We start from the raw sequence: 16,385 nt of genomic DNA, 5'->3' as shown, positions 1-16,385 counted from the left end.
TTATTTTTTTTCAAAATTAATATATTAAAACTAATATTTAATTAAAAAAAATGTATATAATACAATTATATTTGAATTATAAAATCTTATGTTAATTTCTTTTTTTAAATTATAATTATGTCATAAAATACACACCCCCATTTCAATTATATTGTAAAAAAATATAATATAATATAAATGTGTTAAACGAGTCAACCCGTCAACCAGACCGGGTTGACCGAACTCGACCGTTAACCTAAACGGGTCCGTGAATTCAACCTGAACTGATCCGAACCCGTTTAGACTAAACCAAAACCCGCAAATTTCGTGTTAAATTCGTGTCATATTACCGAGTCGTGAAAGAAATTCACACCCTTTGCTTTATTTATATCTTCCTTCACCAGTTTAAACACACCACAATGTCACACTATACCAAAGTTGACTAGTTGAAACCCTCTTAAGTGCTTGGTTACTACAGTCACCAACACCATATACAAGACTTGTTTCTGAGCTAAAGTATCCATACCATACCAACCCTAAAAATGGCTCATGCGTTCTTCAAGATCTTGCGCGATCCATCCGCCCCTCGCCTGGTACTCGTCTTCTTACCACACTTCCATTTTATGTGTTTTTTTTTTTCTTTTTCTTTTTCTTGTAATTACCATTAACAAAATATTTTATTATTTGCAGTCATTGCCACCTGATTTTGTTAGAGAGTATTTGAAGAACAATATCCCAACAGGCCCAGTAATCATATCAGCAAGTGGAGGGCATGCTTGGATAGTGAAGATCAAAAAGATTGGTGATCATCACTATTTCACCAATGGATGGAAAAATGTGGTGAAAGATATCCCCTTGGTTTATGAGAATTTTCTTATCTTTCGCCTTGTTAATCCTTACACATTCGATATGACAATCTTTGGTAAAAATGGATGTGAACAAATCTTGCCCCCAAAGTCTGAAGATGATGATCATGAAGATGTTTCTGGTGAGTTTGAAAATGTTGTAGATGAAGATGATAAAGATGGAGAAGAGGAAGAAGATCATGATGATGATTGTTATGTTGATGATAAAGATGGAGAAGAGGAAGAAGATCATGATGATGATTGTTATGTTGATGATGATCCTTTCTTTGTGATGACTTTCACTAAAAGCCACATAAGACGGTTGGTAAGATTTATGATAATTTATCTCAATTTATTTAGATTTTTTTGGGCATTTGTTCATAAAGGTGAAAACTTTTATATATCTAGTCTTACAAAAAAAAAAAAAAAACTTGGTTACACTTGAATTTACTAATTTAACAATTGTCCATGTGAATACTAATAGCGGTTTCCGGGGAAATTTGCGGAGTGGGCCGGAATAAATGGTGAAGGAACCATGAGGGTGAAGAATCTTGATGGAGCCGAATGGGTTACGAAAGTGAAGCTGGACACAACGTTTAAAACAAAAAGGTATCTTTTGTCGTCTGGGTGGCGTAGTTTCTGGCATGAAAATAATTTATCGCAAGGAGACGAATGTGTGTTCAAGTTCATCAGAAGCGAACGTAAGTTACTACTAGCAAAAGTCACCAAGAAAAAGCTGAAAAAACGCCACGGCTATTAAGCGAAGAGACAAAAGTGGTGAAGAAAAGGATTAGGTGAAGTGTGGATTGTTGGAACATGATCTTGTGTTATGTATTTTGGAAACTTGCAAACATGACTAACTTGAATTGTTGGAACATGATCAGTGTCTTTTGTCTTTTGTCTTTGGCATATGTTTGATTGTTTCATACTCACCTTTTAGGACTTTCATACTCACCATTTTTATATAATTTTACAATTCTTAGGTATAATACGTTTAAATCAGTTTTCAAACTTATCAGGTATGGTTTTTCTTTAAAAAAAAACCTTTTTCAAACCAATCCCGGTTTGGGCTAATACAGTTTTGACTTTCATTGACTCAATCCGAAGCAGTTTTAAACCAATCCAATTTGGCCCAAAAACAGTTTTATGCACCTCTAACCAAGTCCAAACTAGAACTGACCAAACCTAGCTCTCTTTTTTGTTCATTATTCGGCTCTGACTGGCTGGTCTTGTAAAAAATAGATGTAAGTTAATTTTAAACTTGGGCCCAATTAAAATGGAGGCCCAAAGACACGGTCTGAATAATTATGAACAAGGCTGGCCCTAGTTAATAAGTAAATTGTTTGATGATAAAATACAATGGTATGAATGTTAAATTTACATTACCATTCTTAACACGTGACACATCCAGTTACTAATTTATTAGTAACTAGTTGCGTTACGAGATTTTTAATCTATTTTTTTCTTATTCATGTTGGTCCCATTTATTCTCCTTACATAAGCGAAACGTGACCAACATTCATCTATTAGTTAAAGAACTTATTTACAATATATAATGCGGTCATTTGAACCTTAAATGATGCCACTCTTTGAGCATAGTAGAATGGGTAATCTATTAGTTAAAGAACTTATTCACAATATATAATATGGAATAATTGGAAATTAGTTAAGTAGAATGGGTCAAATGTGTTGAGTGGGTCTAAGCCTTAGGTGTGTATATGTTCTTACAAGCTCTTAGATCACTAGCCATATCACACCAATATTTTTATTAATAAACTTTTGGGTCATTGTCGTGAAAAAGGTGAGGGGACAAGGGGGTCATGAACAAGGTGGTGATGTGGATAAGATCTTACATAAGAGAGTGTGGAGGTGATGATGAAGCAACCATTTGAAATGACACATAATGTGTACGTCTAGCTTCATAAAGTTGGCTGGTGTTATTATATTTGAAATGACACATTTCTGCAGTGTTTGGCTTAGGGACTTTTTGTTTACCTTTTAATAAGACTCTTAATGGTTCAGAACTTAATGTTAATCAGTTCTGTTTTAGGTATAATGGAAAACATGAATAACATACCTAATTGTAGCAGTACAGGCCAGCAGATGATCCAGATGAAGACGCAGCAATAGTGTTTGACATGATTGATGATTGTTATGTTAATGATGATCCTTTCTTTGTGAAGACTTTCACTAAAAGCCACATAAGACGGTTGGTAAGATTTATGATAATTATTTATCTCAATTTATTTTGATTTTTGGGCATGTGTTAATAAAGGTGAAAACATGTATTCATCTAGATTTACAAAAAAAAAAAAAATATAACTTGGTTACACTTGAATTTACTAATTAATTTAACATTTGCCCATGTGAATACTAATAGCAGTTTCCGGGGAAATTTGCGGAGTGGGCCGGAATAAATGGTGAAGTAACCATGAGGGTGAAGAATTTTGATGGAGCCGAATGGGTTACGAAAGTGAAGCTGGACACAACGTTTTACTCAGAAAGGTATCTTTTGTCGTCCGGGTGTCGTAGTTTCTGGCGGGGAAATAATTTATCGCAAGGAGACGAATGTGTGTTCAAGTTCATCAGAAACGAACATAAGTTATTGTTAGCAAAAGTCACCAAGAAAAAAGCCGAAAAAACGCCACGACTATTAGGCGAAGAGACAAAAGTGGTGAAGGATTAGGTGAAGTGTGGATGTCCACCTTAATGAAAATCTTGTGTTATGTATTTTGGAAACTTGCAAACATGACTAACTTGAATTGTTGGAACACGATCAGTGTCTTTTGTCTTTGGCATATGTTTGGTTGTTTCATACTCAAATTAATGGCCTTGAATTTTCAGTATGTTTTATGATTCTAAAATGGTTGAGCCGTCTCTTTATAAGTGTTTTGATAATTTCGATTATAATATAATCTTATCATAATTCATACCTAGATGGTTTGTGATCAAAATTGATCGGTTATCGTATTGTAGATGATCTAAGAACGCTGGCATATGAGTTCTTGCCTAGGAGGAGCTTGGAGAATCACCAAATCATCATAAGCGCGAAACCGATCGAATGGATAGTAAATAAGGGCAATTTTTTTTTTGTAAACAAGATATGATAAATTCAAGTAGTGGTTGAAAATAAGGTTAGTTTTATTTTGAACAAAAAAAATCTTAAAAATGAAGCTTACAAAAAGTAAGGTAACAAAAGAAGTGGTTGACAATAAGGTTAGATTTTATAAAAGCAAAACTACTCAAATAGCTTATAACAATATCATGTATCTAACAAATAAAAAAAATGTATGCGTTATTTGTAGTTGGTAGTCGCGACCATCCATTTTCCTGATTCACTTCTTTCTCAAGCGTCGCTCGTCGATCAAATATGAAGTCTTGAGGTGCACAACAAACTGGATCAAGATCCGAAATCGGATCCTAGAAGATACGAATCTGATTGTGAAACTGGTTTGGGAAAACCGCTAGTTAAATAATACGTTGAAATCGGTTTTCAAACTTATCAGGTATGATTTTCCTTAAAAAAACCCATTTCAAACTAATCCGGTTTGGGATGATCTAGTTTTGACTTTCGTTGACTCAATCTGAAGTGGTTTTAAACCAATTCAATTTGGCCCAAAAAACAGTTTTATGCACGTCCAAACTAGAAAGGACCAAACCTAGTTCTCTTTTTTGTTCATTATTTGGCTCTAACTGGCTGGTCTTGTAAAATAGCAGATAGCATATGCAAGTTAATTTTAGTTCTTTTGATTCATATAAGTTAATCTTTTTTTTTTCTTTTTAATTGTTTGACTAAAACGTAACTTAAAAGACCCTTTCATTAGGGGAGGGGGTGGTCACTAGTGATAGAATTCTATCACTCACAAGCATCAATCAAGTTCCACCATGTCAGCAACCATTTTTCCATCACTCACAACCATTTTTAGTGAGGGAGGTCATCAGTTCACTCATCACCACACCCAACAATTTCCCCCCAACCAACAATTACACTCACAAAAAAAAACCATAACGCGTTGAAAAAATCACGAAAATCTGATTTAATTCGTTAAACTATCACGCGTTATAGCAAGCAGGCGGGGTGGGAACTATGGGTTTTCCACGCATTATAAATGCCATCACGGGAACCGCCCCGTGTGGCCTTAGTAGTTAGTGTCAAAATGGCCACCGTTACGTTTATCAACCAATACAATTTTTTTTTCGTATTCATGTTGGTCCCATTTATTCTCTCAATTCACATTAATTGATATTTTTATTAATAAACTTTTCAGTCATTGGTGTGAAAAGTATTGATGTGGATATGGATCGAGTGTAGAGGTGATGAAGCGACCGTTTGAAATGACACCTAAGTGACTATGTGGATGGCTATTAACGACAAATTCACACTTATTATATTAACTTTATGATCACATTTAATTATAACTAGGATAAAGACCCGCGCGCGCTGCGCCGCGGGGCTTTTTGAGTTGAACACATAATATGATGATAAAGAACCATAGCAAAAAGCAAACACATATTTATAGATTTCAGTTCGTGCAAACTGTAATCAAGTGCGATAAAAAAATATAGGGTTCTTGCAAATAGGGATGAGCTCAGTACCAACCGGTACGTAACCGAAAGTACCGGTACCGAAAATCCCCAAAAGTGGGTACCGGTACCGAATATACCCGGTACGGTATGGTACGGTTCCGTACCAGTATTTGAGGGTAAAAACCGGTAAATACCGGTACCGAACCAATACTGAAAATCTCAAAAGTCGGTACCGAATCGATACCAAAAGTGTACCTGGTTCGATAAATTCGGTACCGGTACCGGTACGATACCGGCACCGGGTACCATTTGCTCATATCAAATCACAATATAAGTGTAGATTTCTTAGCCACACAGGAACCCAATAATCCAATAACCCTTTTTATTCCAGGACCCTAATAACTCTTATCAAATCACAATATGAGTTGATGGCCACATTCATTTAATTTCTACCTATAGCTACTAAAGTCACTGATTCATTGTTTCTTAGCTTTAGAACTAACATTAAAATATCTATAGCTAGCAGTTTTATGTGTTAATCATGTAGCGATATACACGGAACGAACCGTTGTTTTCATAGGAAGCCCTCCATCCAACATCTCCCTCTTGATCATATGATGCTCCCTGTGGAAGCCCTCTGACACACGTATCCCAGCGATATAATGCTCATTCTCCCATTTCCCTTCTATTATCAATACTCAAACCATAAATTCATATCCTATATCTCGAACAGGGACATGTTCAACGACACACACAACCCATCCCTTACGTGGTGAACGACTTAATCTTCACCTCTGGGCATGAATTATATCACATTGTCTCAGTCCCATGTCAGCTCAAAAATTAAACGCATCTGAAACCAATTAACAAAATATAAGTATTCATATATAATAACCGAATTAATTTCTATTCTAATAGATCATCAATGAACAAATATGATGAATTATTGTTACAGTCATCCACTTTTCACTACAATTGGAGCATTAATATCCATTTCAGCATATTGATAAACAACAATTTATATCGCAAACCCAATGATTTCTTCAAATCATTCAGAGTACATGAAGTAGCATGTTGAGCAGCAACAATAAATCTCATTGAGGCAAAGTCATCTTCAGCAAATAAATAGAATAAACAATATGCCAAGATGAAACAACTCATCTACATTTCTTATAATTGAGTTGAACCCAACTCTAAAGCATCTTCACTCAACATACTGCATACACTGCATACAGAAACAAATAAATTTTATCTATCTCATATATATATAAATATGGGCACCTCTTATTTTAATTTTCTTTTCTTTAATTCGAGTCTGATCCATGTTCAAATCAACAAAGCTATCTACACATTTGTGATGAAATAAGTCAAATTTTGATATAAAAGTAGGATTAACTGTGTAAACATATAATGCCACATGTTGAACCACAAATTCATGTCAATCTCAAAGTATTTATAGGAAAGTCAAGAGAATAAAATAACAAAAAAAGGTATACCTTCCCAAAGAATTCAAGTAACTAACAACTCTTTCTCTGTTCACCAATAAAGTATGCTTTCAAGTTTCACCTTCAAATCCGCTTCTTTCAAGATGCATACACTTTTCTTTGTCACAAAAAGAAAACCGATATTACAATATGTGTTACAATAGGAAATGAAATAACTCAAATAATTGGATCGGTTAGTGTGTAGGTGTAGCAGAACAGAATGAACCGAGATTGTGGTAGATGAAATGAGATCAAACTTATGGTGAAATCCCCAATCACCCACCTACGAATCCAGTTAAAAAGCTTGAAAACAAAAGCCCTAAATCAGAATCAACTAACAAACGTTCGAAACTGCCAAAAGAATCTGACTATAGGCAAAATCAAACAAAGAAACAGAGAATATATGGTGCAAAACTCAGTAGGAATCAAGCTAGGGTTCATCAAACTTACCTTAACCGCGTCGATCTACACCGCCGGAGATCCGTCACCATCATGATATTCCTTAGTCTCCACTCAGTGGGTTGAGGCCTACCACGCGACGGAGCTCAGCCAATTGCCGGAAAATAGCCGACTATGTTTCTTTCGGTCTCTACCGTGAAAAGTTGAAGGAAACTGGAAAGCAAACTGACTTTATCTGTCAAACTCTTGTGTTGACAGAGAGAATAGAAAAGGGTTTTGGGAGGAAGAAGAAGAGAAGATGCAGTGTTTTGGGGAAGAAGGAGGGATGCACGTGTATGAAGCAGAATCAGATATCCAAATTTTTTTGAAAAACACCCAAAGCCAAAAGTACAACTACCCTTAGCTTGAAGTTGTTGCTTATTAATAAGGTTTTAATAATATTATTATTATGTTTAAAAAGGGTATTTATTCTATAAGATAGTAGGGCTAAAGCATGGGTTTTGGTTTTAAGTAGGAGGGCTAAAGCATGGGTTTGGTTTTAAGCAGGGTTGTGAACGAATCGAACGTTCAACAAATAGGTCGTGAACCGTTCAACGATAAGTTTGTTTATGTTAATATGATAATTAGTAACATTTTTTCTCACCATTTAAGCATTACATTACATCAAACCCTTATGTAAAGGCTGTTTCCAAATTTAAATGCAATAAAACATGGATATGCTTCATGATGAAAATGTCATCTCCTCAATTGAAATAAGGAGGATATGCTCTCACCAATAAAATCAAACAATGAAATAAGGATTTTGGATGGCAAGACATCCTGGCCATGGATATGCTTTCATGATGAAAATGTCATTTCCTCATTGAGTGTAATAGAATAACAGGTATAATATACTTCCTGTATCACCAATATGTCATCTTTATATCTCATATAAAGAATGGTTAATTTTGTGCAAGTAAATAGAGAAAAAGGAGAGGGGTATAAGGGTAAACTACTAAAATGGATATATGGATAATTTAAGGTTAAGTTGCTTTTACGTATGCATGTCAAATATAGTAACCTCCAGCTACCTGCATGCATTTACATTGTTATCTTTTTTACTTTATATCTTCCTTCACTAGTTTAAACCTTAAACACACCACATTCTACCAAAGTTCTAAAGTATCCATACCAATATCAGTGGCGCGGACCTAGAAGAAAAATTGAAAGATATCCTCAATTTTTTTTTTTACCTACGGCCATCCTTGAGAATTAAAGAGTCACCCGTTCATATACATCTCTACTAGGCATAATGACTACACCAATTCAGTAGGAAACCCAATAAATATGGGAAAACCCCCTTGTGGGAATCGAACACAGTACAGTATTTATTGGTCCCAAAGATTTATCCCACCCCTAAGATGCCACTAGGCTATGAAACCATGGTCACACGAGAAGGTTATAAATTGTTTTTATTAAGCTTTAAATGTTATTAAGAAGTTTTATAAATATATTAAGTCTCTAATAAAAATAGCTTAAAAAAAGAACCAAAATTATAATAAAGTAAATCTAATACTTAATAAATAAAAGGATTAATAAAAAAATTAAAAAAAATAAGACAAACTGTTTACAGTAACAAATATAATATACTAAATAAATGGTTAAATATTAATTAAAGTAAATTGTTTTTTTCTTTTTATATATATTTGCTTCTGTTGTATACTTTTTTGGTTTTAGTAATATTGGCCTATAAAAAAAATAAAACTAAATGGTTAAATCTAAATACAATAGGAAATCAAATAAAATTTGACCGTTGACTCTAATGACATTGCAGACTTGCTTTTGCATTTACAATACTATATTATACCATACTTCATCTTCTCCGTAAACAATTTCTCTGCAACTCAATTGGTCCAGTATTAATCCTGCTAAAGTAATGGCTCCTTCATTCTTCAAGTTCTTGCGCGATCCATCCGCTTCTCGACTGGTACTCGCCTTCTTCACATCACTTCCAATTTATGTGTTTTTTTTTTTATTCTTGTAATTCCCATTAACAAAATCTTTTCACTTGTAGTCATTGCCACCTGCTTTTGTAAGAAAGCATCTAGTAAACAATATCCCAAATGGCCCAATAATCATATCAGCGAGTGGAGGGCATTCTTGGACAGTGAAGACAAAAAAGAGTGGAGATAATCACTATTTCACCAATGGATGGAAAAATGTGGTGAAAGATATCCCCTTGGATTTTGCAGATTTTCTTGTCTTTCACCTTGTTAATCCATACACCTTTCATATGACAATCCTTGGCACAAATGGTTGTGAAAAAATCTTGCCCCCAAAAACTGATGATGATCATGATGATGATGTTTCTGGTGAGTTTGAAAATGTTGTTGATGAAGAAGAGGAAGAGGAAGAGGAAGATAATGATGATGATTGTTATGTTGTTGATGGTGATCCTTTCTTTGTGAAGACTTACACTAAAAGCCACATAAGACGATTGGTAAGACTTATGAATTATGATAATTCATCTCAATTTATTTAGATTTTTTTTTTTTGTGAGCATTTGTTCATAAAGGTGAAAACATTTATTAATGTAGTTTTACAAAAAATAAAACATGGTTTACACTTGAATTTACTAATGTAACGTTTGTCCATGTGAATATTATTAGCGGTTTCCGAAGAAATTTGCTAAGTGGGCTGGAATAAATGGTGAAGGAACCATGAGGGTGAAGAACCTTGATGGGGACGAATGGGTTACGGATGTGAAGTTGGACACAACGTTTAGAACAAAAAGGTATCTTTTGTCGTCCGGGTGGCGTAGTTTCTGGCGGGGAAATGATTTATCGGAAGGAGATAAATGTGTATTCAAGTTCATCAGAAGCGAACGCAAATTGTTACTAGCAAAAGTCACCAAGAAAAAATAGAAGACAAAGGTGATGAAAATGACTAAGAAGAAGAAGGTGTAGAAGTTACCTAAGACTATGTGAACTGTGGATGTCCCTCTCAATGAAAATTTAGTGTTATGTATTTTGGAAACTTACGAATATGACTAACTTGAATTGTTCGAACATGAGTGTGTTTCTGTCTTTGGCATATGTTTGATTGTTTCAAACTTACCTTACTTACTACAAAATGACGATTTCAAGAAATAATACTGATTGGTAGTTCGATTTCGAGAACACTCAATTTGATGGCCTCGTAAATTAATAGATGCATATTAATATATTCTAGGGATGTAAACGTGTCGGCCCGAGCCTTTAACAACTCGAGCTCGGCTCGTCATGTAATTTTGAAGCTCGATCTCGAGCTCAACTCGTTTCAAGCCTACTACTATTTTGAGATTGAGTTTGGCTCGTGGGTAAAACTCAAAGATCACGAAGACACCTTTATATAATTGGTACCAAACATGATTTTATTTTAAAGATAATGAAGGCACCTTTATACAATAGTACCCACAAAATCCTTTTTCTTGTATTTTATTTTGTTTCTCTTACACTAAATTACTAGAAAATTATGTTGGTACCAAACATGATTTTACTTGAAAACTTGCAAACTCGATAACTTCAAGCGACTTGTCACATAAAAGAATGAGGCAACATGCGCAACGAAGGGCGAGCATCGCGGCTTGAGCAATTGACACCCAGAAATGAACCAAATGAGGTTGATGACACGAAAAAACTCACAATAAACTCTTGAGACTTGGTAAGTAAACAATCGGACCAAGGATTTGAATTTTCACCATCTATCAACACTAACAACTCACAATCGATCAACATTCACGATTCAAGGTTTCAAAAGTCCGATCATCATTCAAGATTAGTTTAATTGATTTCATTTTACTTTTTTGGCAATCAACAACCTTGCTTCCAATTTTCTCCTATATGTAACTAACATATCTCAACAACATTTATTCGGTAGATTGAAATGATATATACATGTACTTACAACACCTTAACAAACTTTGTTTTATTTTTGGTCCCTAGTCACACTAAAGGTGATGTATTCCTTTTTCTTTTTCAAATGAATAAAAACATGTTGATTTATATTCATAGCATTATACTTGAACCCTAAATGAATTAAAAATTTTAAGCGATTCAGATTTTATTTTAATGTTGAATGAAACCATTAAAAATAAAACTAAAAGTGTATTCTTTACATTTAACCTTATGTAAAGTGTGGTTTCGAAATTCAAATTTTATAAAAACATAAATAAAATCAAACAATTAAATAAACATGCAAGTTAATAAAGTTCAAAATCGGGTTCTCTAAAAGTAGATGAATTAATAAAAGGATGAAAGAAATCATTTGACAAATAAAGATCTTGGATGACAAGTTGACATCACACCTTGGCTATAGGGACTATGTGAAATGCTTTAGAAAAAGAGAAACCAATGATTGACCATTACAAGGGAGTGGAGATGGTATCACTTGCAAAACTTCTATCACTCACAACCTTTTTTAATGGCAATAGTCATAACTCACAACACCCAACAATAAACCCTCACACTCCCTCACATCCATTTATCACTCTCACCTCATAACGCGTTAACATTATCACGGAACATTGCTATCACGCGTTAACATTTGTGGTGGCGGTGGAAGATTTGTTTGTTCCACGCGTTGAATTTGGCTATCACGGGGGATAACGTATCCGCCCCCACTCCCCTAACATCTCCAATGCTACGTGTGTCCTTAGGCGTCCGTAGCTGTCACGTCGTTTGACACATTATATCTTTACAAATCCTTAAAAACTCTTATTTGATCTGCAACCCCTACAAATATCCTTACCCTTTTTAATTTACACCTCATTACTTACACACTACACATAATATTTAAATAAAACGCTTTTTCCTTTATTTTGGGCCACCCCCATGTAAAAACCAAGGAAAAGCAAAGCTCTTATGGAAGGGCATACTTGTTAAGGGCTTCTAAAGATGAAATTTTACAATGGGCAAGGACATGCAAGGGCCTCCAAGGGAATCCTCTAAAGGATGCATTGGAGTTAGTCTTAGTTATAGTATTTAACTAGGGGTGTTCTCCAGCCGTGATGCATCCGAAATTCGATATAACACGGTCGGAAATGAATTGGTTTGGTACAGTATTAATACATGCTAGAAATCAAATGACATCATAATATAAAATTTATTGTTCTGTTTGGTGTATAATTTTTTTAAAGTTCATGTTTGGTGTACAATCTTTTTAGCATCGTACTTATACATTATCCTAAAATATTAAATTTATTGTTCGAGAAAATAATTACTTTTAGTTTTTGCAAATCAGTAACACAATTTTCTTAAAGAATTTCATGTTATTATTAATTTTCATTGTTACAAGATATTAATTTGAAATATCTGAAAGTAGTCTATAAACTGACATGTTATGATCCCTTAGGAGGCACGGGGCGGTGACGTTATACTTTCGTATAACGCGTGGTAGATTCAAAGTTCCCACCGCCGCCATATAATTAACGCGTGATGGCATGTTCCAAAGTATAACGCGTGGAAAAATTAACGCCGTGATGGCCAGATTTTGTGAGTGGAATTGTTGGTTGGGGGGAAATTGTTGAGTGTGGTGGTGAGTGATGACCGTTGCCACCAAGAAAGGTTGTGAGTGATGGAAAAATGGTTAATGACATGGCGGAACTTGATTGGTGCTTGTGAGTGATAGAAACTATCACTAGTGAACCACCCCTCCTCCCGTGATGTTACATATTTACTTTAGCTAAGTATATAACTCACAATTTAGTTAAAAAATTCTTTCACCCTCAACTTCTCTAACAAATACACACATATTATCACTCTCATTTCACCCCTCATTTTCTCTAGATTTTCATGGCTCCTTCCTTCTACAAGATCTTGCTAGACCCATCAACCCGTCACTTGGTACTCATCTCATCTAGTCATCTTCTTCACACACTTATAGTTTCTATGTCTTTTTTCATGTAATTTTCATTCACACAGTTGTTAAACTTTTGCAGTCATTGCCACCTGAGTACGTAACCATGCATCTGGTGAACAAAATCAGAAATAACCCAATAATCCGATCGGCAAACGGAGGGTATTCGTGGCGATTAAAGATCAAACAAATCGGTGATGATTATTGTTTTGTTGATGGATGGAACAATGTGGTTAAAGATATCCAGTTGGGTTTTGGTGATTTTCTTTTATTTAAGCTTGTTGATCAGTCCACCTTTAGAATGTCAATATATAGTCCAGATGGGTGTGAAAAGATTTTGCAACCAAAAACTGACCAAAATGGGTGTGAAAAAATCTTGACTCCAAAAATTCTACATGATGACGATGATGAAGATGTTTCGGGTGAGTTTGAAAATGTTGATGATGATCCTTTCTTTGTGAAGACTTTCACTAAAAGCCACATAAGACGGTTGGTAAGATTTATGATAATTCATCTCAGTTTATTTACATTTTTTTTTTTTTGAGCATTTGTTCATAAAGGTGAAAACATTTATTAATGTAGTTTTCCAAAAATAAAACATGGTTACACTTGAATTTACTAATTTAACGTTTGTCCTTGTGAATACTTTTAGCGGTTTCCGAAGGAATTTGCGGCGAAGGCTGGAATAAATTGTGAAGGAACCATGAGGGTGAAGAACCTTGATGGAGGAGAATGGGTTACGGATGTGAAGTTGGACACAACGTTTAAAACAAAAAGGTATCTTTTGTCGTCCGGGTGGTGGAGTTTCAGGCGTGGAAATAATTTATCGGAAGGAGATAAATGTGTATTCAAGTTCATCAAAAGCGAACGCAAATTGTTACTAGCAAAAGTCACCAAGAAAAAATAGAAGACAAAGGTGGTGAAAAGGACTAAGAAGATCAAGAAGGTGTAGAGGTTATGAAGCACATCCACCTAAGACTGTGAATTGTGGATGTCTCTCAATGAAAATTTAGTGTTATGTATTTTGGAAACTTACAAATATGACTAACTTGAATTGTTCGAACATGAGTGTGTTTTTGTCTTTGGCATATGTTTGATTGTTTCAAACTCACCTTTATGATTGTTTCATACTCAACTTAATTACAAGATGACGATTTCAAGAATTAATACCGATTGCTAGTTCGATTTCGAGGACACTCCATTGGGCTGTAATAGGCTGGCTTTGTAAATCAGTAGATACATATTAATATTTCGAGGCGGTGTAACTGAAAGTGAGGCGAGTCGAGGCCGAGCCTTCCACAACTTGAGCTCGGCTCGTTAGGTTTTCTTTTTAAGCTCGAGCTCAGCTTGTTTCGAGGCTACTATCTTGAGATCGAGCTCGGCACATGAGTAAAACTCAAAGATCGAGCTTCTCGAGGCAATTTGAAAACAATCTCAAACGAGCTAAAAGCTTGGCTCGAGCTCGCTTCGATATAGCTTAAGCAAGGTGGTGCCTTAGATTTGCTCTCTGTTTCTCGCTTTAAATCTTTTGCTTTGAGTTGTTGATACCGCGATGGTGTTGTTGTTTACCGACGACCCTATTCCGTCGTGTTGTGTTTCCAATCAGTGGCCATGATGAATTGAAGTTTATCCGAGATAAAACTGATGATGATGATGCTAACTTCATCTGAGATTAATCAAAAGGGTGGTGACGATCATGGGGTAAACCATACATTTACCCTAATTGCTTGTACTTTAGCTTTTTTTAAGCTATGACGGATTCCTGAGCTTCTAAGGCTCTAATGTAGGTCTGCGCCTTCAGAGTCATTGATTCAATGTTTTAATCCTTATTTTTTGTGGGTTGTTTTCTTAAATTTGATGGTATTTTATACACTTTCAAGTTGAAAGAATGAAAAAGATGTTTTTTTGATTGGTTTGTAATGTTAGTTTGATTTTGGGATATGCCTTGAAATAATTTTGGTTTGAAACTAAACTGTTGGATGTTTATCGATTCTAACCATATCATATAAGTGTGCTTTCTATGTTTTAATTGCATATTCCAAACGTCAGTATCATAGTGGTACTTTAACAAACTAATAACGATCGAATGTCAACCTCAAGGTTCGAAGAATCTTAGTATGGAGTAAAGTTGATGATTAGATTGATCGGACGGACAAATATATGAGAGGATACCTGGGTGCTACGTGTCAAAAAACCATGAAACGCTTTATGATCTTTTGAACCTTCCTTCAATCTATCGGTCCACAATGAACTTTCACCAATCATTAAGTAGATATTTTGATAACTTTTATTGTAAGAGAAAAAAAAATAAGTAATTAAGGAATAAAAGAAAAAAAATAAAAGGGTTCGTTCAAATGAAAAAAACTACGGTACAACTCCTTGTCACGTTTGGAAAAAAAATTGCTTGATTCTAATCTGGATCTTTCTGAGCTGATTAAGGGCGAAGTTGGGATGGGATAAGATACGTTTTCGGGTTGATTCTTCTTGGGTCTTGAATCAGCCCTTAGACCATGCGTAGTTGTCCATTTTTCGGGCGTTTTTTTACAAATGCACGCCCAACCACGCCCACATACGGCCCCCAAGGGCGTTTTTTTCCAAGAAAATGCTTGAGGCGTTCTTTATTTCACGCCTGGTTGATTTTGTTTTGGCCAATCACATCTAATATCCTTTTTGTTTGGCCAATAATATTTTTTTGATGGTTTTTTTTTTTTAATTTAATTGTTTAACACCCATTTTTAACATAATGTCGCACAATGCCCACATCCCCACTACACCCATTTTAGAAAACGCCCATAATGCCCCATTGCTGACTGGACTGACACGTGGTGCAAAACGCCCAAGGGTGAGGTGTCTTCCACTACACATGATCTTAGGGCGTTTATTTCCGAGATTGCTTTGAAAAAAATAAAAATGTTTTGGTTAAAGATTGTGTGGTTAAAGTGAAGATAATGTTTGTTGGAAGTGGTGATGAAGAAAACGCTTACTGAGTTATTGGATCGGGAAGAGGTAAATCAATTGGATGCATTTCAAATGAACTTGATAGATGGAAGTGGACCTCTGATGCTAAAAGGGTATACTTTAAAATTGACGACAGAACAATATACATAAATTTTCTTAACCAAAAGGGTTCTCTTCGACTATCCACTATCACAACCCAACCCAACCCAACCCAATCCAACCCAATCTTTCAATAAAATACTAATTTCTCTCTCTTCCACCTACACAACCCAAACCAATCCAATTTTTCACCCACATTCACAACCCAACCTAAACTAAT

General features: G+C 35.1%; 3 protein-coding genes and 1 long non-coding RNA gene across 5 annotated transcripts; 3 read left to right on the top strand and 1 right to left on the bottom strand.

The window, feature by feature from the left end:
- The first annotated feature begins 412 nt into the window (after positions 1-412).
- LOC110905294 (B3 domain-containing protein REM9-like) lies at positions 413-1,624 on the top strand. Its single transcript, XM_022151134.2, has 3 exons — positions 413-572; positions 670-1,149; positions 1,309-1,624. Exons 1-3 carry the CDS (start codon positions 522-524, stop codon positions 1,582-1,584), a joined length of 807 nt encoding a protein of 268 aa, XP_022006826.1. The 5' UTR covers positions 413-521; the 3' UTR covers positions 1,585-1,624.
- A 4,092-nt stretch (positions 1,625-5,716) lies between these two features.
- On the bottom strand, positions 5,717-7,620 carry LOC110908100. 2 transcript variants are annotated; one of them, XR_002574153.1, is made up of 3 exons: positions 7,286-7,620; positions 6,848-6,953; positions 5,717-6,204 (listed from the first exon to the last, which is right to left on the bottom strand). It is a non-coding gene; the product is annotated as an uncharacterized LOC110908100 (long non-coding RNA). The 2 variants fall into 2 exon arrangements; XR_002574152.2 differs by having other exon boundaries at positions 6,848-6,948; positions 7,286-7,617.
- Positions 7,621-9,022: 1,402 nt separating this feature from the next.
- Positions 9,023-10,283, top strand: LOC110905293 (B3 domain-containing protein REM5-like). The gene is made up of 3 exons (XM_022151133.2): positions 9,023-9,200; positions 9,288-9,713; positions 9,883-10,283. The coding sequence occupies exons 1-3, from the start codon at positions 9,150-9,152 to the stop codon at positions 10,135-10,137; spliced, it is 732 nt and encodes a 243-aa protein (XP_022006825.1). The 5' UTR covers positions 9,023-9,149; the 3' UTR covers positions 10,138-10,283.
- Positions 10,284-12,981: 2,698 nt separating this feature from the next.
- Positions 12,982-14,173, top strand: LOC110905291 (B3 domain-containing protein REM9-like). The gene is made up of 3 exons (XM_022151132.2): positions 12,982-13,095; positions 13,191-13,601; positions 13,761-14,173. The coding sequence occupies exons 1-3, from the start codon at positions 13,045-13,047 to the stop codon at positions 14,013-14,015; spliced, it is 717 nt and encodes a 238-aa protein (XP_022006824.1). The 5' UTR covers positions 12,982-13,044; the 3' UTR covers positions 14,016-14,173.
- The last annotated feature ends 2,212 nt before the right edge of the window (positions 14,174-16,385 follow it).

This window comes from Helianthus annuus, chromosome 12 (assembly GCF_002127325.2).
Source record: "Helianthus annuus cultivar XRQ/B chromosome 12, HanXRQr2.0-SUNRISE, whole genome shotgun sequence".
Classification (NCBI taxonomy): domain Eukaryota; kingdom Viridiplantae; phylum Streptophyta; class Magnoliopsida; order Asterales; family Asteraceae; genus Helianthus; species Helianthus annuus.
This window is presented reverse-complemented; position numbering and strand designations above follow the sequence as displayed.

What these genes read in the sequence shown, in the direction of transcription:
- LOC110905293 (XM_022151133.2), top strand. Translation starts at nt 9,150, where the DNA reads ATGGCTCCTTCATTCTTCAAGTTCTTGCGCGATCCATCCGCTTCTCGA. An exon ending in ATCCATCCGCTTCTCGACTG is followed by an intron (nt 9,201 to 9,287) that starts GTACTCGCCTTC and finishes TTTCACTTGTAG; the next exon opens with TCATTGCCACCTGCTTTTGT. An exon ending in AAAGCCACATAAGACGATTG is followed by an intron (nt 9,714 to 9,882) that starts GTAAGACTTATG and finishes GAATATTATTAG; the next exon opens with CGGTTTCCGAAGAAATTTGC.
- LOC110905291 (XM_022151132.2), top strand. Translation starts at nt 13,045, where the DNA reads ATGGCTCCTTCCTTCTACAAGATCTTGCTAGACCCATCAACCCGTCAC. An exon ending in ACCCATCAACCCGTCACTTG is followed by an intron (nt 13,096 to 13,190) that starts GTACTCATCTCA and finishes AAACTTTTGCAG; the next exon opens with TCATTGCCACCTGAGTACGT. An exon ending in AAAGCCACATAAGACGGTTG is followed by an intron (nt 13,602 to 13,760) that starts GTAAGATTTATG and finishes GAATACTTTTAG; the next exon opens with CGGTTTCCGAAGGAATTTGC.
- LOC110905294 (XM_022151134.2), top strand. Translation starts at nt 522, where the DNA reads ATGGCTCATGCGTTCTTCAAGATCTTGCGCGATCCATCCGCCCCTCGC. An exon ending in ATCCATCCGCCCCTCGCCTG is followed by an intron (nt 573 to 669) that starts GTACTCGTCTTC and finishes TATTATTTGCAG; the next exon opens with TCATTGCCACCTGATTTTGT. An exon ending in AAAGCCACATAAGACGGTTG is followed by an intron (nt 1,150 to 1,308) that starts GTAAGATTTATG and finishes GAATACTAATAG; the next exon opens with CGGTTTCCGGGGAAATTTGC.